Raw genomic sequence first — 26,323 nt, 5'->3', positions numbered from 1 at the left:
TGTTACTTTTCGTTTTTGACAAATTCGTCCATTCAACCCACCGTACTATATCCCATCACCCCCTCTCTCATATACCTCTCCACTCCATCCCTCCATCTCTTCATTGGCCCCCCCTCCCTCTCCCCACCTCCACCTCACTCACACACACACTCCCCTCGTCAGTCTTTCATTCTCCTTCCTCTCCATATGGCCAAACCACCTCACTGTGTTTCTCCTAACGCTTTCTATTACATCCACCCACACCACAACGCTCCTTCACTTCCTCATTTGTCAGTCCGTTTCTCCATGACTGTAATTGCACATGCTCCTCACAAATAACTCATTTCCACTGCTCTCACTCTTGAATTCTGTTCCTTCAACAAGGTCCAAGCTTCACTTCCATAGGTTAGGGTTGGTATCACAATACCATCATGTAGTAACTTTTTCACTTCCATGCTCACTTCCCTGTTTCTTATCACTGCTTTCAAGGAACCAGCAACCTTCCTTCCATGTTGTACCATTTCAAGCATTCACCCTCTAGACTTCTATCCTTACTCATCACACTACCCAAGTACTTAAACACACTCACATTTCCCAATTGATAAAGTACGTAGACATAAATATATCCGTTCTGTTTAGATATTTACTTCTCCATCTTTCCCGCAACATTTTTCACTCTACACCTACCCCCCGATCAGCTAATTAAGTATCACTCTCCCAATATGCTCGTGCAGTCGGCAGACATAAATCTTTCTGTTCATTCGAGGACTCCCAATTCACCTTGCTCTCACCGTCTATCTCCTCGCACCTGAAATTATCACCATACCCCACTCACTCTCTTTACCCACATCTCCCTTTCTTTCACCTGTTAATGATTTTAGTGTACTCGTAAGGCACAGTTTATTTTATTTTATTTTTTTTTGCTTTTCGGTTTACATCCCCTTTCAGATTTCCTTCATTACCTTTCCCTTATAATTTATAACCTTATACTTGCCTCCCCATTAACCTACTCTTCTTGTACTTCTTAATGACCATTGAGCAGTCTATAAATGCAAATCTGTCTCATCTGTTCATCCATTTACTTCCTTATTATCTTTCCCTCAGTGTTTATTACCTCACCCCTGCTGCTTGATCATCCCATCAGTTTCACTCTCGCCATGCCCCGTTTTCTTCTAACCAACCACATCACCTTAACTGACATTTGTGGATTGGGATAGGATCTTCCCTACACGGAGGATCGTATTCTCCTTCAGATAGAAACTTTCACACACACACACACACACACACACACACACACACACACACACACACACACACACACACACACAGAGTAGTGGCACTGATGACCCACAGTCGCCAATTTCAAATTTTTCTATTACTTGAAAAATGCTCCCCATATATATACAGTGAACTTCCGATAATCCGGCATCCGATGGTTCAGAAAACCCAATGGTTCGGAATTTTCAGCCCAAGGACATTTTAACTAATTTTGGTAAAAATTCGAGAAAAATCGGGAGAAAATCGAAAAATACAAAAAAAAAAACAGCCAAAAGTGGTGTGCCGAACTATCCAATTCCACACCCAAGCCGACATTCAGGTGGTCCCGGATGTTCACCCAGCCCATTGTCCATAGTGTACTTTATTTCTGGGGGGGTGTTTTGAACATTGTCAGGTACCTGTCCGATAGTCTGGAAATTCTGATAATCCGGAAGATCCGTGGGCTACTGCATTCCAGATTAAAAGACTTTTACTATATACAGTATATATATATATATATATATATATATATATATATATATATATATATATATATACATATATATATACACATATATATATATATATATATATATATATATATATATATATATATATATATATATATAATCCCTCCACTATCCGATGTAATAGAGCCAAAGGCATGTCCAGAAAGTGGTCCCTTCCAGAAAGTGGGCCCCTGGCTCCTGGGATGGTACTTAAAGACCTTAACCCAGCCTAACTTTGAAAGCCACCTAAATAACTCCCTACTGGACATGCATAGCACTTTTTAAAACCTATTTAACACCCTATTCACACCAATAATGGACATAAAGCATGAAATAAATGAAAAGGAATCAGATACTGAGGAATTAGAAGTGAGTATGGAAAATACTTAGGCCTAGCAGTGTACAGGGTACTGTACTTACAGCATGTCTGTGGCCACCTCCTCTAACTCTCTAAGGCTCTGGTAGTTTTGAAAATGCTCTTGAAGCACGTATAGTAATCCAGTGTTGTGCTACACTTATTTCTTTGCACTGTGAGTTGTAATTGTTTAACACTGCACATACATCTTAACCCAAGGTGTCCCGATGACATATAGATACATTCTCATGTTTTGTCATGGTGACACCTGACGATGAATCCATACGTTAATTGCAACTGCAAGGTCCGTCAATTGCACATTTTTCAAATGTCACGCGTGACTTTTGGTATGTATACGCAGGCAAGGTGCGGCAAGAAGGAAAATAAAGTATGGTCCCTCTGTGTTGCCTGGGGAAGGCCCGAGTGGGGAGTGAGGGGTGAAAGGGAAAGTGGTGTGGCGTGAGTGGGCGGTGAAAGGGATAGTGGTGGTGGGAAGGAGGCAGCGCGAGCATTTGGGGCAGGAGGCAGGCGAGAAGGAGCTGCTCCCCAGCATGTCTTTCACCCCGCAATATTCCCGCACTTCCTCCTCACAGTCCCGTGATGTGGGGAAAGGAAGAAGGGAAAGGGGAAAGGAAAAGAGAGAGGGAAGAGGAGCACGAGTGGGGAAGGGCACCGCTCTTCACCTCCCCAACCTCCCCCACCACCCTCTCCTCCCCATCCAGACTAGGAATATCACACCTTGTTACATTACTGATACTGTGTGTGCTTCCGATAATATTACGTTCACTGTAAAAGTAAGGCCTGTACATATGTGATATTATGACACTCATCATAATAGTAAGGCCTATAACTATGTGATATTTATATACAGTGGAAACGGATGTAATGTTAGTGGAAAAGTATTATATAAGTTGAAAAATAGAGTGTAAGTTGAAACAAGTCGTAGCAAGTTCACTCACTATGTACATATGCGATAATATGACTCAATAAAATAGTAAGGCCTGTATATATGTGATAACAATTATATAAAGTGGAAACGGGTGCAATGTTAGTGGAAAAGTATTATATAAGTTGAAAAATAGAGTGTAAGTTCAAACAAGTCATTGCGAGTTCACTCACTATCACAACTATCTTCCCAAAGTTTCACGAACATATAGTGCAAAAATCGAACCATTTGCAACACGCAGTAGTAGAGACTGGGTTTTCATTGTTTTTCGCCAGGTGTAAAGCATCTTTGGACGGAACTGGGAAGATAGTTTTGTCTTTCATTGTACATATACGATAATATTACGCAATATAATTGTAAGGCCTGTAAATATGTGATAACAGCTCTATAAAGTGGAAACGGGTATAATGTTAGTGGAAAAGTATTATATAGGTTGAAAAAAAGAGAATGTAAATTGAAACAGTCATAGCGAGTTTGCTTACTATGTAAATATGCGCTAATATTATGCTAAATATAATCTTAAGGGCTGTAAATATGTGATAACAGTTCTGTAAAGTGGAAACTGGTATAATGTTAGTGGAAAAGTATTATGTAAGTAGAGAAAATGAAACGTATGTTGAAACAACAGTCATAGCAAATCATTTGTGACCGATTTGGGCGATTTTGTTATGCTCACTCAATGGAACAATGCTTATTTCGCCTATATTTTTGTGTGAAAACCAATATATGCTTGTACTACATGTTATTTTGTTCCAAATTGATAAATATCTACCAATTCTGAATGATTTCCAATACGTACCTCAACCATAGAAAACGGGAGAGCAGCTGTGCGCCTTTACAGAATATGGTACCAGGTGTGTGATGGCTTACCTGTTTTGTCCTTTTCTAGTCCCAGGTACACACTTTCTCTGTGATCTGCCGTCGTTTCTCACCAAAAGCAGAGGTTTGAGCCAAAAAATATATATATATCCAAAATCTGGTGGGATTGGGGGAAGTTAGTTGTGGAAAATCGGCGAGGATGGGGCAGGTTAACTGCACCATGCCAGTTTCAAGCGCCAGTTTGAACCACCACTTTGCACTCCACACTCACTCCACACTTAATCCTTTGCACTCTAAATTCTAATTTCTTAACACTGCACAACACTGTAAATTCCCATGTGGTCTAGTGGCAAGGCATTGCAGTTTATTCATAAAAAACGAGCACGTGTGGCATCCACTGCAATGGACGTCTTCCCTGAACGAAAGTTAGGCAGTAACTGGGGACAGGGTTGCCAGATCTGAACTTGGCCACATAACCAAACTCCTCAATTTTCATTACCAGATTTAACTTTTCATTACCAAATTCTTAAAGGAAGCATTTATTTTTGATTAATTATATGTACAAAAGGAAATAATCACTCTCTTCAGCAGCATGTATATTTTTGCGCTATCTATGCTATAGTAGGACTCTGGTAAATTTGCGGCTGTGGTGTGGCCCGCACCTGTGTACAATGGTGCCACGTTTCCCCAACTTGTGATGTGAAACAGAAGCTATTTATGTACAAGGCATCACAAATACGATAAATTCAGATGAATAAAACTTACACTTCTGTATTATGATGGATGAATCAACAGTAATCTTATTATGCATAAAATATTTATACAGTAACACAGAAACATGGCATACATATTGTACAGTGTTGCTAATGGAAATTGTAGTCATTTTAATGGTTTTTAGCGTAGTTTTAGGATGGGTAATAATGAGCCTGAAAAAAGAAGAAATATGCCAATATCCAAAGTAAAAGAAATAATTCATATAATTCTTGTGAGTGGCAACACTGACACACCCAGTCTGGCCTAAGGTAAAGTACGTACCCCTCCATAGACTCAAGCATAGCTTGTACAGGTGTTGCTAGGGAAAAATGCTCGCATTTACTGGCTTTTACCATAATTTTAAGGGCGAGGAATAATCACATTTATAATCATAAGCTAATATGTAGGACAAAATAGTAGGCATATGCTAATACCGAAGTAAAAAAAAAAAAAAAAATCATTATTCACTCGCGAGCGGCAACACTTCCACACCCAGTCGGTGGCCTTGACCTCAAGGGTGGTGTGGAAATGATATCAAATTTACAATATATACAATATGATGTCAAAGAAAATATCCAAAATGTCTCTTGCAATGAGAGAGAGAGAGAGAGAGAGAGAGAGAGAGAGAGAGAGAGAGGCAGGCAGGAGAGGGGCAAGGTTAAATGAATTGTCGGCATGATGGGGGGTGGTGGTGGTGGAGGCATTGTCAGGCTGAGAGAGAGATGGAGGAAGGGGAAAGAGAATGAATGAAAATCAGTCATGGTACTGCAATAACGGGTCATCTGTCGCCGTATACAAAAAATGATAAATATCACTAAATATAACAAAACCAAATTAACAAATGAAAGCACAATTATAAATAACTTATAAAAGAATCAAAAGTACTCAGGGTGGCTCACATCTCCCGCCAGGAGAGAGAGAGAGAGAGAGAGAGAGAGATAACGGTATAGAAAACGTGGCAACACTGTACACAGGTGCGGGCCACACAACAGGCGCAAATTTACGCGAGTACTACTATAGCAGATTAATGAAAGAAAGCAGACAGTCCACGTCTCCATTCTCTATGTCATCATACATGTGAAAGATCTGTTTGGTAATGGATCATGCTGATTCACTACCAAACGAACTTTTCAGTACCAAATTGGCCCACATTTGGTAATGAAAAATACCAAATGGCAACCGTGACTGGGGAGGGGGGAGGGGGGAGGAGGGAAGGGGGGAGTGGCGGTGGTGTAAACAGCTGCTTGGCACCGCGCGGCGCTCAGCAATTTCAAAATAAGGGTGGGAAAATATTTGGATTTTGGGAGGATTTTTTTTCTTTTTTTTGGCCATTTATGGGTTCCGAAGGTCCAGGCCCACAATGTCCAGTAAGTGGGGAGTCCGGAAATGGGCTTCCGGAAAGTACAGGGATTACTTATATATATAGATATATATATATATATATATATATATATATATATATATATATAAAGAGAGAGAGAGAGAGAACACGTCATTAGACTCAAGTAGCCAACCATTTTATTGTAATGACGCATTAACTTCTTGCTACTGAAAGACAGTCTTCTTCGTCTTATGGGAGGCCACTGGTATTGAACTGGCTAGGAAATAGCTCCTTTAACCCACTTTTAGGAGGACCTGTTCTGTTGGGTTATTTCTGTTACCTCCTGACGATTTAATTTTTAGGCATTTTTTTTTTTTTAGCTGAAGAGTTAAATGAAGGTCTTTTATACCCATCGTGTAAGAAAAGTCTTCAATATGCTAGTAAAACTGCCAGGAAATAATAGGAAAACTGTAAAGAACTCACCAGATTAATGGGTAAAAACCCACTGAGTGCTTGGATCTATTACGTATTTTCATCTTTCTACTCACGGAAAGACATTATTTACCTCCTTCACTTCGATGAGGTACTATTTCACTTTTGGACAGCCTTTTCGAAAGAGAGGTTACTTCACTGCGGGACGGCTTTCCATAGGCTGAATAAATTCGTCTGTTGTTAGCAATATTAATAGGAAAAAATACGTCCTCGTAGTGAACTCGTCAGTCCCTTAATTTCAGCGATACACACACACACACACACACACACACACACACACACACACACACACATATATATATATATATATATATATATATATATGCACTTACTGTCTCCAGAATCTCCTGTGAATTTTTAAATTAATCGTAATATGGAATCCACAACACAGGAGTATGAAAAGGAAACATACTCTCTGACATTCGTATAGCTCTGACGAATTTTTAGCTTTTGATTTACATGTCTCTCCGTCTGTCTGTCTGTCTGTATATATATATATATATATATATATATATATATAAGGCGGAGCCCGCATGAACGTTCCCTCCAAGAAATAAACAAAAACAATACAAAACAGAGCCAAATTCATTATCCATTCATTTCGAGATGCTTGGACACACTGCGTTTGAAAGACTGGAGATCATAGGAAGTATGAAATACAGACAGAGGGAGACAGTTCCAGAGTTGACCAGTTGGATAAATGAAGGACTGAGAGTAATGGTTAACTCTTGCCTTAGAAAGTTGGACAACAAAGGGATGACGATTTGTTGCTTGACGGGTGCTACGTCTTAGAGATGGAGGGATGCAAGCAGACAGTTCACAGTAGCAGTGACCATTGATGCAGCGATAGAAAAGAGGTAAAGAGACAACATTGCAGCGAAGAGACAAAGGTTGAAGGGAGCCAGTAAGAGGAGGAGAGTCGAGACGAATAGCCTTTGACTCCACCCTATTAAGAAGAGCTGTATTTGGCGAGCCTCCCCACACATGGGAGTTGTACTCTAATAGGGGGCGAATAAAACCCGTGTTTAAAGTCAACAACTGTGCAGGAGTAAAAAAGGCACGGAGTCGGCTTAGCACACCCAATCTCTTGGAAGCAGACTTTACAAGAGATGCAATATGATCTTTCCAAGATAAGTCCCTTGTGAATGAAATCCCAAGCATGTTCAAGGATGATGCAGGATTCATCTGGATATTATTAAACATTAGTGGGTACTCCTGTGGAAGATTTTGACTGGTTGATAGATGCAAAATATATAATATATAACATATAATATACATACTTTACCATCTTTCCTTGTCCAGGGAATACAGACAAGAAAAAGAAATGATTGTGAAGGCAAGAGCAGCACCTACTACATGTGTACTCAGGTCTGGTCAGGTCAGGCCCCGTCAGATCACGGATCACCACTCTATTCTCTTCTCCCCAGATAAAGTGAACACACTTTTTCGTATGCATACTAGTACATATACAACTGTACATGTGCACATAATATAAGGATAAGCACTACTTTTCTATTTATATGATTCTGATCGCATCAAGATTTATATTCAAACTCTTTTTAAGACTAATTGTGGGTTGTTCTTTCGACAACGTTTCTATGGATTTTTTCCCAACAATTTACAATGAAGGAGGCGAGGAAGGTTTTAGAATTTATCTGTTTTACGATTAATCTTCTTTGCATGCCCTTTTTTCGAGTCGTGATCCAGGTAATAACTTTAAATTTATTTTTTGATTCGATATGGCTAAAGCTACTTAGTATCTTCTAACATTCAGTTACATGACCCCTGAATCTTCGTTTTCTAAGAGATAATTAATTCAGTTCCTTAAGGTATGGTTTATTCCTCAGAGAAGGGACTAACTTTATGGCCTTACAATGTACAGCTTCTTTTCTCTATATGTTTGACCAGATATGGTGCCCAAAATTTAGCTCCAAACTCTAAATGTGGCCTAACTATACTTTTATATAGAGGGATCACAATATTTTGATATTATTATTTCTAAATCTGTTAGTTGTGAGGACTTACTATTTATCTAGCCTTGAAATTCATAATAATACTTTTGTTTTTTGCCCCACATCGCAGTAGCTGGCATTTACTTAAAAAGAATGGCATTTGCCATTTTTCTGACCATTCAGCAATTATATTAAGGTCATTTTCAATACCAATTTTGTCTTGTTGATTTTACATAGGTTTGGGGATTTTTGAAGTTGTTTTAAACCAACATCGATAAGGATAATATACCGCACATTATGAGACACTAATCCCTGAGGAATACGGCTTCTCACAGGAGTCCAGTCTGACTTGACTTCATTTATTAAAATGCGTTGTTTTCTGTCACTTAACCAGCCACCTATCAGCCTATGAATGTTTCCGTCGATTCAAAGTAACCTTATCTTTCTCATTAATTATTGTTGTACTTTGTCAAAGGCTTTCTGCGGATCTAAAAAGATTATAACTAGGGACCTGGCACTATCACTAATTGTAAAAAGCTTATCATAAAACGCGATTAGGATTATGAGGCATGATCTCCGAGACCTAAGACCGTGTTGGCTGTTACCAATTATGTTATTAGATTCCAGGAATTCAACTGTTCTCTCTGTTATTAATGATTAAATGATTTTTCCTAAGACAGAGGTTCAGCTAGTTGATCTATAGATAATTGGCTGATATCTACATCCTTATTTATAAAAAGGCGTTAACTGGCTAGTCTCCAGTCTTCTGGAACCTTTTCTTGCTGTAGAGATATCCATCCATCCATCCATCATCCAGTACTATGTCGGCCCATTAGGAGCGGAGGAGTCCGGAGCTAGGCAAGTTGGTCCTGACATTAAAGACTAAAGTGACCAGCCTCACTCATAGTGGTACTACATGAGCAATAAACCCCAACCACCCCGTTGGCTATAAAACTACACAAGCTCAATGCGATTGGAGTGCCTTAATTACCCGCTAAACCACCAGACGCCAATATTTGGTTATATAGTTACCACCCAGCATAACAAATGGTTTCCTGGTGTACAGGAAACCATTTGGCTTGTCACTCAGTGTAGAGTCACCCACGGGCAGAAGGAAGAGGAAAGAATGAAGGAAAGAAAGACAGAAGAGGGAGTGTAAAGTCACCCATAGGCAGAAGGAAGAGGAAAGAATGAAGGAAAGAAAGACAGAAGAGGAAGGATGGAAGAGAGGAGAGGGCAGTCACCCAAAGCGGCACTACATCGAGTGAGTGGATGGTGAGCGCCCTCACCTACTACCTGCAGAAATCTATCTATATACCTAGGCTGCTTCCCCCAAGGAAAGGGAGGTAGCCCAGACAGGATGACACACTCCCAATTTACTCATCCACTCAAACACATTCATTCGCTTCTTAGCCCCAAAGTGGAGAAGGGACAGATCCTCACCACACCACGCCGCACGAGAGTCAACTGCGCAGTGCAATCAGTGACATCCGCAGTAGGGCTGGACAGCAGAGCTGGTTTACCCGTGCCACTTCATAATAGACCCATCCCGTTACCCGCACCTGACATGATTAGCTGATCAGACCAAATGTGGGAGAATATCCCCTCAGGGCTGTGTCATCATTTATTCATTCACAATTTTTCTCCATTTATTTCTCTCATGCACAACCACTCTTCCTTGCTCAACAGACATCGCTCTTGCATCCAACACTCTCTTCACACTGTCCATCCATCCTGTTCGTGGTCTCCCTCTCAGCCTTACACCTCTCACATCAGATCTAGTTATTTTTTTCACCAGTCACTCATCATCCATTCTCTCCATATGTCCAAACCATCGCAACACCCTCTGCTCAACTCGATCAGCCATCTCCCGAACAACTACAGTTCTCCTTCGCACTTCATCATTTCTCACTCAGTCCATATATGTCACTCCACACTTACTCCTCAGACACCTAATCTCCATTACATTCAAACTTTTCCTCTCTGCTACACCCATATTCCATGTTTCAGCCCCATATAACGCAGTCGGTACCACATCACCCTCATACAGTCTTCTCTTTACATCCATTCTGAGTGAACGATATCTAAACACTTTTTTCATTCCTCCCAGCACCTTTCTTACTTCATTCATTCTAAACTACACTTCAGCATCTTTTCTTCCATCTACAGCAACAAGTGACCCTAAATACTTAAAACACTCTACCTCCTCAAGCAACTCACCATTCAAAACCATATTCATCCTCCTACCATCTTCCGACCTCATACATTTCATCACTTTACTCTTATTCTCATTTACTTTCAATTTCCTCCTTTCACACACCCTTCCAAACTCCTCTACCAACTATCTCAATCTCTCCTCTGAATCAGCCACCAGTGCAGTATCATCTGCAAACAGCAGCTGCTTCAGATTCCACGCTTTATCATCAACATTCACCTGACGCAGACCTCCACCTAAAACTCTTGCATTCACCTCCCTTACAACACCATCCATATAAATATTAAACAACCAAGGTGACATCACACATCCCTGCCGCAGCCCCACTCTCACGGGAAACCAAACACTCACAGTATTTCCCACTCTTACACACGCTCTACTATTTACATAAAAACTTTTCACCCCTTTTAGTAACCTACCATCAAGTCCATACAATCTTAAAACAGTACACAAAGCTTCCCTATCAATTCTATCATACACTTTCTCTAAATCCATGAATGCCCAAAACACATCCTTACCTTTCACTAAATACTGATCCACGCATCCCATCCTTCTCCTAAACCCACACTGCTCATCACCAATCACTCCCTCTGTACCCTCTCTAACTCTCTTAATGAACACTCTGCCATACACTTTACCGACAACACTCAACACATTTATACCCCTAAAGCTAGTACATTCATACTTATCACCCTTACCTTTATACAACGGGACCACACAAGCACTTGCCCAGTCAGTTGGCACCATACCTTTCACAAAGCACACATTCAACAATCTTACTAACCAGTCAACAATAGTTGCTCCACCACCCTCCAGGCATTCCACAACACACCCATCCATACCTGCAGCTTTCCCTTTTTTCATCTCCTTTACCGCCTCCTGCACTTCCTCCATCATGATCAAAGAATCATTCAACTCTCGCAACACATTTATTCCTTGCACCCTTCCATCTGCCACAATCTCAGCCATCCTTTCCTCCTCTACATATAAGTGTTTCAAAGTACACTGCCCATCTCTTCCTTACTGCATCCAGCTCAATTAACATCCTTCCATCTTCTGCTTTTACTCGCTCTTCTTTCCCAGACCCTCCCTTTCACACCCTTTTCACCTCCTTCCAAAACATTTTCTTATTCTGTTGAAAATTCTCAGTTAACCACCTACCCCACCTCTCATCTGCTGCCACTTTAGCATCACGCACAGCCCTTCTAGCCCTATTCCTCTTTTCCTTATATCTCATCCTTCCTCTGCAGACACACTTCATGTTCACATTTCTTCTCAGCCACAGCCAAACTTACTTGCTCACACCACCATTCACTTCCCTTTCTTACACCACCACCTACTCATCTCACACCACACACCTTTTCCGCATGCGCCACCACAGCACTCGTTAACAACTGCCATTCCTCCTCCACAGTGCCATTCTCCTGAAATTTCACTGTTCCACTCATCCTTCAATTTATCCAGATGCTTTATCATTTTCTCTCTTTTATCCAACTCACTCATTTCAAAACTTCCCTGCCACCCCTAACTCTCCTAGCTCTCACCCATCTCTTACCTACTCTCAACATTCCCTCCACCAGGTAGTGGTCAGACATACCTCCACCCTCCCCTCTTGAGAAAGTGCATGAGGCAGTAAAGGTGATGAAAACAGGGAAAGCTGTCAGTGTGGATGGGTGTGCTGTGGACTGCCTGAAAGGTGGTGGAGCAACTATTGTTGACTGGTTAGTAAGATTCTTGAATGTGTGCTTTGTGAAAGGTATGGTGCCAATTGACTAGGCAAGTACTTGTGTGGTCCCATTGTATAAAGCTAATGGTGATAAGTACGAGTGTACTAGCTTTAGGGGTATAAGTCTGTTGAGTGTTGTACGTAAGGTGTATGGTAGTGTGTTCATTAACCCTGCATGGCCGTGGGTCCGGAATTATACGTGCATCCCAGGCCGATGCTGGGGCCATTATCTGAAGTTTCGAAAATTTATTTATTTTTTCTTGCCATAATGAAGAGAAAGTTCGGACGCACCTAACAGTCCGAATCCCAGCTTCCTAGGCCCATTCTGTGACTTGCAATGGAGCACGAAAGTTACAGAAATATCAGCAACCAATATCCGCCGCTCAGAGGTGCTGCCGCATTGCAACATTGCACGTATTGTTATTATTTGTTTTTACCCACCAAAACAATGTGAATGGTTCTGAAATGTTGCACATATATTAGATATGATGATATCAAATGATTTCAGTACATAATATGTTAAGATTGGCTTGAAAAAAAAAATCATGAATATTTTTTCACCTTATTTATATAACATATGTTTACGGTAGCGTCAAGTTATTTTTTACGTTACCGTCGTTCCCATGCATGGAAAAGGGAGTGAAAGGGTTGTATTTTCAGTCCTAAATGAGCAAATTGCCCGTCCCCTGAGGCTAGGTTCTCCCACGGGGGATGAAGGTGGAGGGTCAGATCCGATTAGGAATAGGGTAGCTGAGTCGCAACTTGCCGCTCCCACACAACGTGCATAGCAAAAAACAGAATCATAATGCAGTTTCAAAACTACGAATAAGTCTAAAAATTACGAATATAGAGACAAAGCAGAAATAATTATGTTTACAGAAGGGGGAAAACGTATTTTTTCCGTATAAACATGTTCACCTTCCTCTATCATTTTACCTTGATATTTTTGCAATATATGTTGCTGTCTGTGTGTCATGAGTGTGGGAAAGTATGATAGTTTCTGCCTAGGTAAGGAAAAAGGGTATAGCTGGATGTTTCCCAACACTTTACATGGTCAGAACTGCGAGACGACCTGCCATTCGCACCTGGCACGAGCTGATTAGCAGGAAGGGAAGGAAGTTCTTTCCACCCGCAAAAGCATCACGTGAACACAGAAAACATTCCTATTATACATATAAAAGACAAAGAATATGTAAAATAATTCAAAACAATGCAACAACCTGAGCAAATAGGTAAAGATACCAAACAAAATTATTTTTCTTTTATCTTAATATCTTTTTTGTTTATGCTGTGTTTATTTATAATCGTAAACAGGGTGGTTGTGTGTGTTTTGCAAGGGAGGAGAAAGATGATATATTCTGTCTGGGTCAAGATAATGGATGTAACTATGTGTTTAGTCATGGCCACGAACGAAAAAGTCGTACATCCACTCGTCACGGCAGCAGGTGGTGAACTGACAGATGAGGTGTGAGAGCATGAAGTAAAGGTCAGTCTCAAGCCCCAGATGTTCGTTCACTTCCCGAAAGTGTTCACAGTTTTCTACTCGCACTGCATGGAATGATCCAAACCAGTACAACAAACCTGAGCAATAGGTAAAGATCTATCTATCTATCTATCTATAGCCTGATGCCCTAATTCGGCAAAGGGTGGCCGCAGACAAAACGCCTCTCGCTCTGTCACCCACCATTTGACTACCCTCCCCCCAACTCACCCCCCCCCTCCCTCATATACCTCTCAACTCCATCCCTCCACCTCATCCTCGGTCTACCTCTCCCTCTCCCTCCCTCCACCTCACCTACATACACCCTCTTAGTCAGTCTTTCATTCTCCATTCTCTTCACATGTCCAAACCACCTCAGTGTATTTCTCCTAATCTTCTCAACCACATCCACATCCACCCCACAGCATTCCTTCACTTCTTCATTTGTCAACCTGTCCCTCCACGTCACTCCACATGCTCCTCTCAAGTAACTCATTTCCAATGCTCTCACTCTTGACTTGTTCCCCTCTTGCAAGGTCCATGCCTCGCTTCCATACGTCAGGGTAGGGATCACAATACTATCATGCAGTGACTTCTTAACTTCCATACTCACCTCCCTATTTCTGATCACTGCTTTCAGTGTACCAACAACCTTCCTTCCCTGCTGTACCCTTTCACGCACTTCATCCCCCAAAGTTCCATCCTTACTCATCACACTACCCAAGTACTTGAATGCACTCACATTCTCCATATCCTCACCATCCAACCTCACTGCACACTCTGTGACTTCATTCCTCTCAAACACCATAACTTTACTTTTGTTTACATTAACTTTCAGATTCCTCCTCCTACACATTGTCCCAAATTCATTCACCAAACCTTGCAACTCCCATTCATCTTTACTCAACGGTACTGTATCATCAGCAAACAGCAACACTGGAAGCTTCCAAATCTCACCCTCATTCATTAGAGCCACCCCCACATCCACTGCCCTACCCTGCACCTCCTTTACAACCCCATCCATGTATATATTAAACAGCCATGGAGACATCACACAACCCTGTTTCAGTCCCACATTGAGATCAAAGAACTCACTCAGCTCACCATCCACTCACACCGTAGCCCTAGCTCCCTCGTACATACTCTTCACAGCACTCAGCAATTTCCCCTCCACTCCATATATTCTTAATACCTTCCACATACCTTGCCTATCTATTCTGTCATAAGCTTTCTCCAAGACCATGAAGGCAGCATACACTTTCCTTCCCTTCTCTAGATACTTCTCCACTAAACATCTTAGAACAAATATCTGATCTACACACCCTTTTCCCTTCCTAAATCCCCCTTGTTCTTCTCCAACTAGCTCCTCTGTCATATGCCTAACCCTATCAATGAGTATTCTACCATATATTTTACCAGTCACACTAAGTAGGCAAATACCTCTATGGTTACCACATACTTCTCCCTCCCCTTTTCCTTTGTATAAAGGAACAATTATACCTGATTTCCAGTCCTCTGGAACCCTTCCCTCTTCCCAAGCCAATCTACACAACTTCCATATCCACTCCACAACAATCTCACCCCCATACCTAAGCATTTCACCACACACTTCATCAATTCCTGGGGCCTTTCCCAACTTAATCTCCTTCATCGCTTCCACTACTCCGCCCTACTGATCTCTTCCTCCCTCCTCTCATCTCTTCTTCTCCCAGCCATTCCCCAACTACTTATACTCGCACTGCTTTCACTCTGTACATTCAACAAATCCTCAAAGTGCTCCTTCCATCTCCTCAGTTTCTCTCTCTTCTCTACCAACAATCTATTATTCCTATCTTTCACTCCCCTACTATTTCCCCTTTCACCCTGCCTTACTTTCTTTACCTCCTTCCAAAACAATTTCTTACCCTCCCTCCATTTCACACTCAGCTTCCTCCCAAACTCTTCATCCACTTTCTTTTTACTCTCCTTCACCAGTCTCTTAACCTCCCTTCTGCTCACATATACCTCTCTCTTCTCTCTCTCATCTTCTCCCCTACCTCGACTCGCTAACCATTCACTATATGCCTTCTTTTTTTGTTCCACAGCTCATTTCACCTCATCATTCCACCATGCTCTCCCTTGCACACCCTTGCATCTCCTCCTCACTCCACAAACCGCCTCTCACGCTGCACCTATCTCTTCCGTGAATATCTTACATACGTCTTCCACCCCTTCCATCTGCTCTAGCTCATTCCTTCCCAATCTTTCTTCCACTATGCTCTTATACTCTGTCATTTTCTCACTACCTTGCAATTTCTCCACTCTTCTCACAGGAGTTGCTTCCTCCTGTCTTCTTCGTCTCCTCAACCACTTTCTTTGCAGCTCTACCTTGGCCATCACTAAGTGATGGTCCGAGACTCCATTCCCCCACCCTCTCCACACTCTTGCATCCAGCACTTGTCTTCTCATTCGCTCATCCACACACACGTAGTCTATCATTGCCTTTCGTTCAACAAGTTCACCATCCATCCTCCTCATTACTCTCCATGTATACCGGTGGATCATCTTATGTCGAAAGTAGGTGTTGGCTATTGCCAACCCCTTACTAGCACAGATGTCCACCAAAGCACTTCCATTCCCATCTACGTCAGCTGGCACACCCCACTGACCAACCACTCCATCCACTCGTACATTCCCAACTTTGCCATTCATGTCTCCAATCAACAGCACTCTCTCGCTCCTCTCAAACTTGTCCATACATGCTTCTACACTCGCCCAAAACTCATCTTTCACTCTTGCCACTCGATCCTCTGTCAGGGCATACACACATACAATCGCCCACACTTGTATACCTATTTTCATCCTCACCCATACAATCCTTGCACCCACTGTTCCATACTCTCTTATATTCTCTTTCCACTTCATGCTTATCATCAGACATACTCCCTCTCTTGCCCTCTCATTTTCATTGACTCCCGCACATATACCTAAACCATATTCCCATTCTCTCACCCTTTCACCTTTTCATTTAGTTTCAGTCAATCCACATATATCCACTTTTGCATCCTCAAGCACCTGAACAATCTCTCTCTCATTCACTTCATCATTCACTCCTCTCACATTCCACGTTCCCACCCTAAGAATGTCCTTTGTACGTTCCTTAGTCGTCAACGTATGGGTAAAGATACCAAGATAAAAATGTACTTTTATTATCATGTCTCGTTTGTTTGCACCTGTATTAATTCATAATCGTAAACAAGTGGTTGTGTGTATTTTGCAAGAGAGGACAAAGATTATATTTTCTGCCTGGGTCGAGATAATGAGTGTTGCTGAGCTTGTTTAGCCATGGCCAGCAGCGAAGAAATAGAAAATCCACTCATCACAGCATCAGGTTCTGAACTGCTTGATGAGGTGTATGGGAGTGTAGTGTAAGTCAGTCTGAAGACATCAGAATGTTCGTTCACTTCCCAAAAATTTTCGCCATTTTTTTGTAGGCTGCGCTCAAATGACACCTGTGGCCATTTATTGGCTAAACGTCATTCGATGCCGGCGGCCACAGACGGGTTAAGAGAGTTAGAGAGGGTACAGGGGGAGTGATTGGTGATGAGCAGTGTGGCTTTAAGAGAGGGAGGTGATGCGTGGATCAGGTGTTTGCTGGGAGACAGGCGTGGGAAAAGTATTTAGCGAAAGGTAAGGATGTGTTTTGGGTGTTCATGGATTTAGAGAAAGAGTATGATAAAACTGATAGGGAGGCATTGTGGACTGTTTTAAGACTGTATGGACTTGATTGTAGGTTGCTGAAAGGAGTGAAAAGTTTTTATGTAAATAGCAGAGCGTGTGTAAGAGTGGGAAATACTGTGAGTGTTTGATTTCCCGTGAGAGTGGGGCTGGGCTTTTTAATATTTATATGGATGGTGTTGTAAGGGGGGTGAAAACAAGAGTGTTAGGTGGAGGTCTGAGTCTGGTAAATGTTGATGGTAGAGAGTGGAATCTGAAGCAGCTGCTGTTTGCAGATGATACTGCACTGGTGGCTGATTCAGAGAAGAGATTGAGACAGTTGACAGAGGAGTTTGGAAAGTTGAGTGAAAGGAGGAAATTGAAGGTAAATGAGAAAAAGAGTAAAGTGATGAAGTGTACGTGGTTGGTAGATGGTAGGAGGATGAATATAGTTTTGAACGGTGAGTTGCTTGAGAGGGTAGAGTGTTTTAAGTATTTAGGGTCACATGTTGCTGTAGATGGAGGAATAGATGCAGAAAAGAACTTTAGAATGAATACAGTTGGAAAGGTGCTGGTAGAAATGAAAAAAAATGTTTAGATGTCTTTTGCTTAGAATGGATGTAAAGAAAAGGCTGTATGAGGGTATTGTGGTACCGACTGCATTATATGGGGCTGAAACATGGAATATGGGTGTAGCAGAGAGGAAAAGTTTGAATGTAATGGAGATTAGGTGTCTGAGGAGTATGGTGGAGTGACGCATATGGATTGAGTGAGAAATGATGAGGTGCGAAGAGGAACTGGAGTTGTGCAGGAGATGGCTGATCTAGTTGAGCAGAGGGTGTTGCGATGGTCTGGGCATATGGAGAGAATGGAATAATGAGCTATTGGTGAAAAAGATAACCAGATCTGATGTGAGAAGTGTAAGGCTGAGAGGAAGAGCAGGAATAGGATAGATGGACGGTGTGAAGACAATGTTGGATGCGAGAGGGATGTCTGTTGAGCAAGGAAGAGTGGCTGTGCGTGATAGAAATGACTGGAGAGAAATTATGAATGAATAAATGATGGCACAGCCCTGAGGGGATATTTTCCTGCATTATGTATGATCAGCTGATCAGGTCAGGTGATGGGTCCTTTATGATGTGGCAGTGGTAAACCAGCTCTACTGTTAGGCCCTGCTGCGGATGTCACTGACTGCACTGCGCAGTTGACCCTCGTCCGGTGTAGTGCGGTGAGGATCTGTCCCTTCTCCCCTTTGGGGCTAAGATGCAAATGAATGTGTTTGAGTGGATGAGTAAATTGTATGTATGTCGTCCTGTCTCGGCTACCTTTCTTTCCTTGGGGGAAGTAGCCTAGATATATAGATAGATAGACTTTTGTTTCATTTTTTTTGCACATTATTTGAAAGGTTCATGGTAAGTCCTTTGAGATTAGGGTTACTCAAAGCTAAGCGTTCAACCACGGTTGGGTCTGGTATCATATTTTCGTTTCTGGTAATGACAAGACCTAGAATGTTATCATCTCTTGTCAGTTTTGTGAGACAGTGATATAAAAAGTTATCCTCAGTAAAATCCTCCATTATTCTGTCATCAATGCTTGTACCAGTGACTATTCCAGGTAACTGTTGGTAAGGTAAAGTCACAAATAATCAACGTGTCGTACCGATCTAGAATCTCCTGTAAGATATTATACTGTATTACTCCTTACCTTTTTCTACAGTTTGAGTGGAGTAACATTAGACTACCGCAGCATTTACATTCATCTTCTTTTAAATATATCTTATGCAAAGTTTCCTTGCCGTTATTATTTAGGGTAATCTCTGTGGGGTTTAAATGGGATTTGATATATAGTCCAACACCACCTCAGTGATGCCCGTTATTTCTATATTAACAATGAAATTTATACGAGCCTAACTGATATTCTAATAAATATTTCTTGTTACCTATACCCAGATGCATTTCTCTTACTGTTGTTATATGGAATTCTTCATTACTCAGAAAGCACTTGGGTTCATTACACTAATTTCTAGGGCTACGAGCACTGAATGATATTACCTTGAATTTTGCGATGTAGTTGGCTTTAGCTGTGAGGCTAATTTAGATAAAATAACATAGCCCTGGGAAGGGGAGAAGAGGCTTGGTTTCTTTGGACGAGTGATGAAGAGGGGGGAGGGCGGGAGTGACTCTGGGCCTCAATGGGCTGGATGACTATTGGTATAGAAGATGGAGAGGTGGGAGGGTAAGGTGAAACCTCAGCGCCACCTGGAGGATAGGAAGTTTCCAGTGCACCCGAAGTGTCCTTGTGAATTTTGTACACTGCTTCATTCAATAATTTAATAATTTCCTCTATTCTTTTGTTGGGTAGGTGGGTGTCATCTTGTCGAATGAGGCTTGGTTTGCCCACAAATGTCTCGGGTATCAATGAACATAATGTTTTCTTTTCCACACATTTCATTAAGGTCTTCATTACTTTCTGCTGATTTGTTCTTACAGTAGGGGATGGAACATATTCTGAGCAGTATACCATTTGCTGTACATTTATTAGATATTTTTAAATTTATTGTACTTTAAATAGAGAAATACATTTCGTCAGAATTTCTCTGGTGGCAATTTTACCTCCATCATGGGCATCATTTGTACCTGCATTCACAACTAGACATATTTCTGTGCTGAGTAGTGTACTTTCGATATCTTTAATGATTAGTCAGTCTTATTCCGAGATACAATCTTCACTGATCTTTTCTTCCCTCTGTTATTTGAAGCAAAAGCAGTGCCGTGACCCCTTTGAATAAAGTCACTCACCACCAGTGTGGTACTTTCCTTTCCACCATTTTTTTTTTCCTTGGTGAATCATCTGCCTCATCCTTAACATATTTACCAGCTTTGTCTATGATGTACTTACATACTGCTTGATTGCCTGTTGATTTTTCTTCTTGAATGACGGAAAACCAGTTTGATGCAGGAATTCCCAGGCGTTTGTTTAGATTTATGTTTATTCTGAACTATCTGCAGTGCCTGGTCTACTGGGATCACACTCAGTGGGATTTCTTTCATCTTGATCAGTTCATCCTTATGATCTGCATTCTCCTGTTTTAAGTCCTCCAGGGCGTACTGGTGACCGTTAATTACACGTATATAAGTAATCTTTTAACTGACATGACATGAAACACGGCAACTTGCCTACAGAATTTTGGAAACCATTTACTGTAGAACTTGTTTCCAAAAGAGTGGCAAGGAACTTTTGGCGGGAGCATGCTGAAGTAATTTAAGGAGCTGAAGTTATGGAAGGGACACAGAACAACTAAGTTAATAACAAAATCGAGAAAAGAGACGTATATGGGGGTAGGAAATACGAATATTATTTATATGTAAAAATGTATGAATTTCCATTTGGATGTTGTACAGAGAAAACTGACCTTGTCTGAGGTGGGAGGGTCTGGAAATGACATGAGAGAGAGAGAGAGAGAGAGAGAGAGAGAATGCGAACCCATCTATACTGGTATTTAACCCCTTTAATTCCCTCCTTCTCTCGGTTTCCTAACCCGTCGCACCTTTCTCTTTATCCTCCTCCTTCTATTAATTTTCTTTTATTGTTGGTGTTGTTGTTGTATACGTATTTCTTCTTGTTCTTTTTGTTTCATTTTCTTTCTCTTCATTTCAGTCCCTCTTCACACTTCATCTTTCTCTTTCTCTTTTTTGCTTCCCAATATCTTTCTATGTTCTGTCGCTTTCTGTTCATCCTCTTCCTGTTCTCCTGTTTTACCAATTTTTCTTTCTAAATTGTCCTTACAGTATGGTGGAGACTTGTTTTCTTTGCACAGTGTCTTTCTTTCTTTCCTTTCTTCTCTCATGCAAACACTTTCCAGTTTGATGCCATTCCCTCATTTATTTCACCAGTTCACTTCAAAACGGTATAGCTGTTTTTATAGACAGACAACGTCACTTCTTTTTCCTTTCTATGTGGGTTTTTCAATGTGTTTCATGGGCTCACATGTCAGACCAACGAACACAGTTTTTTGGAGTATCTGTGTTTGTATATTCATCGGTCATTAATGGTGGTACTTTACACTTAAGTAGAGATATGTTAGCTTACTCTAGCTGCGTAGAGACTTCAATTCTTCCCCCTCCTTGTGGCACCTTGCCGAAAACCTTACTAACAGTTTTACTTCATCATTCCTTCTCTTTTCAACTCTGATGGCTCTGCAGCTATTTCTTCAACAGATAAAGCAGAACTCTGCTCAGACATTCTCCTGCACAGTTGTTGACTTTATGCACGGGTTGTATTCGCCCCTATGTAGGGTACAACTCTCATGTGTGGGGAGGCTCCCCACATACAGCTCTTCTCAACATGGTTGAGTTAATGGCTTTTCGGCTTATTAACTCTTCTTCTTGTGCTGCTTCCCTTCAACCTGTTTGCCGCACTGTTTCATCTTTATTTCCTATCGCTGCTTTAATGGTGACTGCTCCTATGAACTGTCTACTTGCATCCCTCCACCACAACGGCGGGTACATAGCACCCGTCTAGCAACAAACCTTCATATCTTTTCTGACCAACTCTCTAATGCAAGAGGTAACCGTTACTCCCAGTCCTTCATTTATGCGACAGGTCAGTGCTGTAACTGTCGCCCGCTATCTATATTTCCTACTGCCTATGATCTTCAATCTTTCAAAAGCAGTGTTTCGAGGCATTTTGAAATGAACGGATCTTGAATATGGCTCTCTGTTTATATTTTTTCTTCTCCGAGGGAAGAACTTGCGAGCTCCTGGCTTTTTTCCCTGCATACAAAAAAAAAAAAAAAAAATCCTGCATTCCTTTGGGAATGTTTGAAATCTTTAATTATTTCTCCTTCTCCCATCTTCTCTCACTTTTATATCCCAGTCTTCATTTCTAATAACTATTTTTCTCCCCTTATTATCTGAAAAATTTCTCATTGTTCATTTTTAGGAAATACAGACAGAAGAAGACTGTTCCAGAGTTGACCTGTTGCATACGTGAAAGACTGGAAGTAATGGTTAAACTATTGCGTTACAGAATTGGACAGGAAAGAGATGACAATTTTCTGCTAGACGGATGCAACACGCCCACTGTTGCGATTGTTGTATAAACACAGACAGTTCAGAGGAGCAGTGACCATCGAAATAGCAATATAAAATAGACAAAGATGGAACATTGCGGTGAAGAGACAGATGTTGAAGGGAGCCAGCTGAAGGAGGAGAGATAATGGGATGAAAAGTCTTTGATTCCACCGTGTTGAGAAGCGGTGTATGTGGTGAGCCTTCCCACACATGAGAGTCGTACTATACACATGAGCGAATAAAGCCCCTGCAAAGTAAACAGCTATACAGAGGCAGAGAAGGCATGAAGTAGCCTTAGCACACCTAATCTCTTGAGAGCACATTTAACAAGAGATGTAATGTTTTTCCCCAGGGAAATCACCAGAGACTGAAACCCCAGGTATGTTCAATAATGATGCAGGAATGACTTGGATATTGATGAAAATTAGAGGATACTCATGTGGAAGATTTTGACGGGTTAAAGTATGCAAAAACTGAATTTTAGATGCTTTAAAAACAAGATTACTTTTACCCTATTCAGAGATATGAGCCAAGTCAGCCATTAGGTGTACCATAGCTTCATCTGTTGTTTTTTTGAAGTAACTGCTGGATGCTGCAAGAAATGAATGGAAAGTTGAAGGGTGTAATCATCAGAGTATGAGTGGACACAGTTAAATGTAGAACTTAGAAGGACATCGATGAATACAGGAAAGAGAGTTGAAAATAGGACAGAACCATAAGGAACACCATTACTGACCGCTCTAAGAGAAGAATGGTGACCGTCTATAGCCGTAGCTATGCAACGATCAGAAAGGAAGCTAGAGATGAAGGCACAGATATAAGGATAGAATCAGCAAGAGAGTAGTTTGGAAATTAAAGAATTATGCCAGACCCTCTCAAAAGCGTTTCAGAGGCCATGTGCAATGGCAAACCTTCAGCCAAAGTCCCAGAAAGAGGATGACCAGGAGTCTAAATAGAAAATGAGAAGATCGCCAGTGGAGTGTCCCTGGTGGAACCCATAATGGCGTTTGGAAAGAAGGTTTTGATAGGAAAGGTGCTTTTAGATTTTTTTTTGTCAAAATTACATTGCAAATCTTTAGAAATGTAGGATGTTAAAGTACCTGGACGATAGTTTGAGGGCTGTGAATTGTCACCCTTGTTTTGGACAAGCTGAATGAGAGCAAACTTCCAGCAAGAAGTAAAGATACAAAGGAAAAAGAGTTACCTTGGCACAGTTCTCGAAGACAACAGGAGGGACTCCATCAGGCCCATATGACTTGTTTTTATTCAGACCAGTGAGGGCAAGAAGTACATTAAGTGAAAACAATTAATGTCAGTCATGAAGAAGTCAGAAGGGGTCAGTGATGGAAGAACAGCGATTTAATGTCAGTCATGAAGAAAACAGATGGGGTCTGTGATGGAAGAACATCACTGGAATCATCTGAGATGGAATTGGAGGAAAAAGCTTGAGCAAAGAGTTCTCTTTTCACAGTTGGAGAAATAGCTGCATAGCCATCAGAGAGGAAAAGAATGTGGGAAGGATGATAGAATTGTTAAAGGGGTTTTTGGCAAGGAACCAGAACGAGTGGGAAGAATATGAGTCAGGGAATTCAGGGCATTTAGTAAGAATGAAATTATGCTTAGCAGAGCGAAGAACAGATTTAGCACCGTTCCAGGACGGGATATAAAAAAGATGAGATTCAGAGGTGGGTTGGCTCCGGTCCTTATTGTAAGCCTTCGCATTGTTGTGGACAGCATAAGAACAAACGTGATTAAACCAAATTATATTTTTTACATTAGTCACAGGATAAGATAAAGGAATGTATGCTTCCCTGCCAGAAAAAATAACCTCCATAATGCGTAAGGCACATACATAAGGCTCTCGGCCATGAAGCTATAGTCATTCCAGGAAAATTCAAAGAAATACTGCCTTTAGGACCTCCCAGTCAGAAGCTACAAAGTGCCACAGAAGATTCTCCTTGGAAGGGTCCACAGGCCTTCCTTGAGCAATAGGCCAGTTTAAGGTGATAAGGTTGTAATCAGAGCAGCCCAATGGAGAGAAGTGATTATAACAATATAAACAGAAGAATTAGTCATAAAGAAGAGGTTAAGTACTGTATGTTGGAACTCCTCAGATGGTGGTCAGGTACATGTGTAGGGTGCTGTACAAGCTGCTCTAGGTCTTTAAGGATAGACTTTCGTACATTTAGGCTTGTTCACCAGGTGGCTACTGAAAGGAGAGTCAAAGGTGATGGTAAACAATGAAATCACCTAGAATGGAGATTTCAGAAAATGGAGTAGTTGACAGGCTGTGTTCCACCTTAGAAGTCAGGTAGTCAAGAAATTTGTCATAGTCAGTAGAATAGCGGGATATGTAAAAAGCACATATATTTTTAGTCAGAGAATAACAGGATAGCCACAGTCAGAGAGTAGAGTATTCAGAAAAGTCGAGTTCAGGAACACGAGTGTAAGATATGTTGTTGTTCTCCCCCCCCTCTCTAATCCTGCTATCCCTATCTCTCCCCGTTTACCACAGTTGGATTTTCGTATATTCCCTCCCTCATAAATCTGTTATGCTCTTGTTCCCTTCCGTCCCCCCCCCCCTTTTTTTTATTCCTTTGTACCTTGCTTCTCTTCTCTTCACCTTTCAGTTTTACTTTTCTTTGCTTACTGCATTTAGCCTTCTCCCTCCTTTAATCAGTTTTTGTATTCCTTCGAACCTACTCTTCTCACTTTTTTACCATTTGTCTCGCCTTTCGCTTCCCATTTACTGATCAGCATTTTCCCTTCCATTCTACTCTTGACCTTTCTCCTCACACATACTGCTCCGTACCTTGTCTCACTTCCCATGACCCTTGTCCCCTTCCATCCAGCTGCTCACTATCCCGTCTCCCCTGCACTGAAACGCGTGTAACACTCCCTTCAGGTGATGGACGAGAGGTGGGATGGTGAAGTGAAGGAATACGGTGCCGTAAACATCACCGGGTTCCGTATAGTGGACACATCTACACCTTTCGTTACGGATTTCCTCAGAACTTGGTCATCGCTCGATCCAAAGCTATTCCCAGGTGCTGGACAGCGACATATATCGGTGAGTACCCACTTACAGGTGTTATTAAGAACTCCACATTCTGTGGAATTGTGTTAGAGATTATAGATATTGCTTCTTTTTCTTTGGGCAGGGGGGGAGGCAGGGGGGAATATCTAGAAGGCTGGCATTCCAAGACCTAGAGACGTGAAATTTTCTGGAGTGATGTATCTTGGTTGCGAGCTTCTTTTGGGACAACAAAGCACCGCACTAGAGCCCCTCTATGTTATTTATTCCATTTTTGTTCTGTGCAGCAAAAACAACTTAATCGATTACTTTGCAAATGTTCCAGTATGTAGTCGTCAACATATACTAGTGCACCTGGGTATTGATACTGAGGTCCAGCATTTACTTTTGAGATATTTATGAACATAAAAATGGCTGCTTCATGCCTGAAAGTGCAAAATCGGAAAGTATTTGGCCGATTTAGACCAAACTCGGTGGAAATGTAGTGGGTCATGAGTGATCATTATTTGCTTGGTATGAATGACCTTGGCCTTGATCTCAAGGTTACGAGTCAAAATCAGTACACAATTTTGAGTCATTCCAGAAGTCCCTTAACATTAGATCTGCAGTGATAAAAGTATTTTCATCTGTAATGTGGAGTTCTTTGAATATTGCTTCAGGAATGTCAGAATTCTAGTTGTTGTTGTTGTTATTATTATTATTATTATTATTATTATT

General features: G+C 41.3%; 1 protein-coding gene across 1 annotated transcript in view; it reads left to right on the top strand.

Annotated features, from left to right (window-relative positions):
* The window catches only part of LOC145411622 (glutamate receptor 1-like), an 863,839-nt gene that overhangs the window by 580,738 nt on the left and 256,778 nt on the right, over nucleotides 1-26,323 (top strand). The window contains exon 7 of the mRNA XM_080281630.1: nucleotides 25,478-25,642. Within this exon, the coding sequence (XP_080137756.1) occupies nucleotides 25,478-25,642 (165 nt within the window). The remainder of the gene's footprint in view (nucleotides 1-25,477; nucleotides 25,643-26,323) is intronic.

This window comes from Coenobita brevimanus, chromosome 90 (genome assembly GCF_032717465.1).
Source record: "Coenobita brevimanus isolate Jiangsu-jjx chromosome 90, ASM3271746v2, whole genome shotgun sequence".
NCBI classification, from domain to species: domain Eukaryota; kingdom Metazoa; phylum Arthropoda; class Malacostraca; order Decapoda; family Coenobitidae; genus Coenobita; species Coenobita brevimanus.
This window is presented reverse-complemented; position numbering and strand designations above follow the sequence as displayed.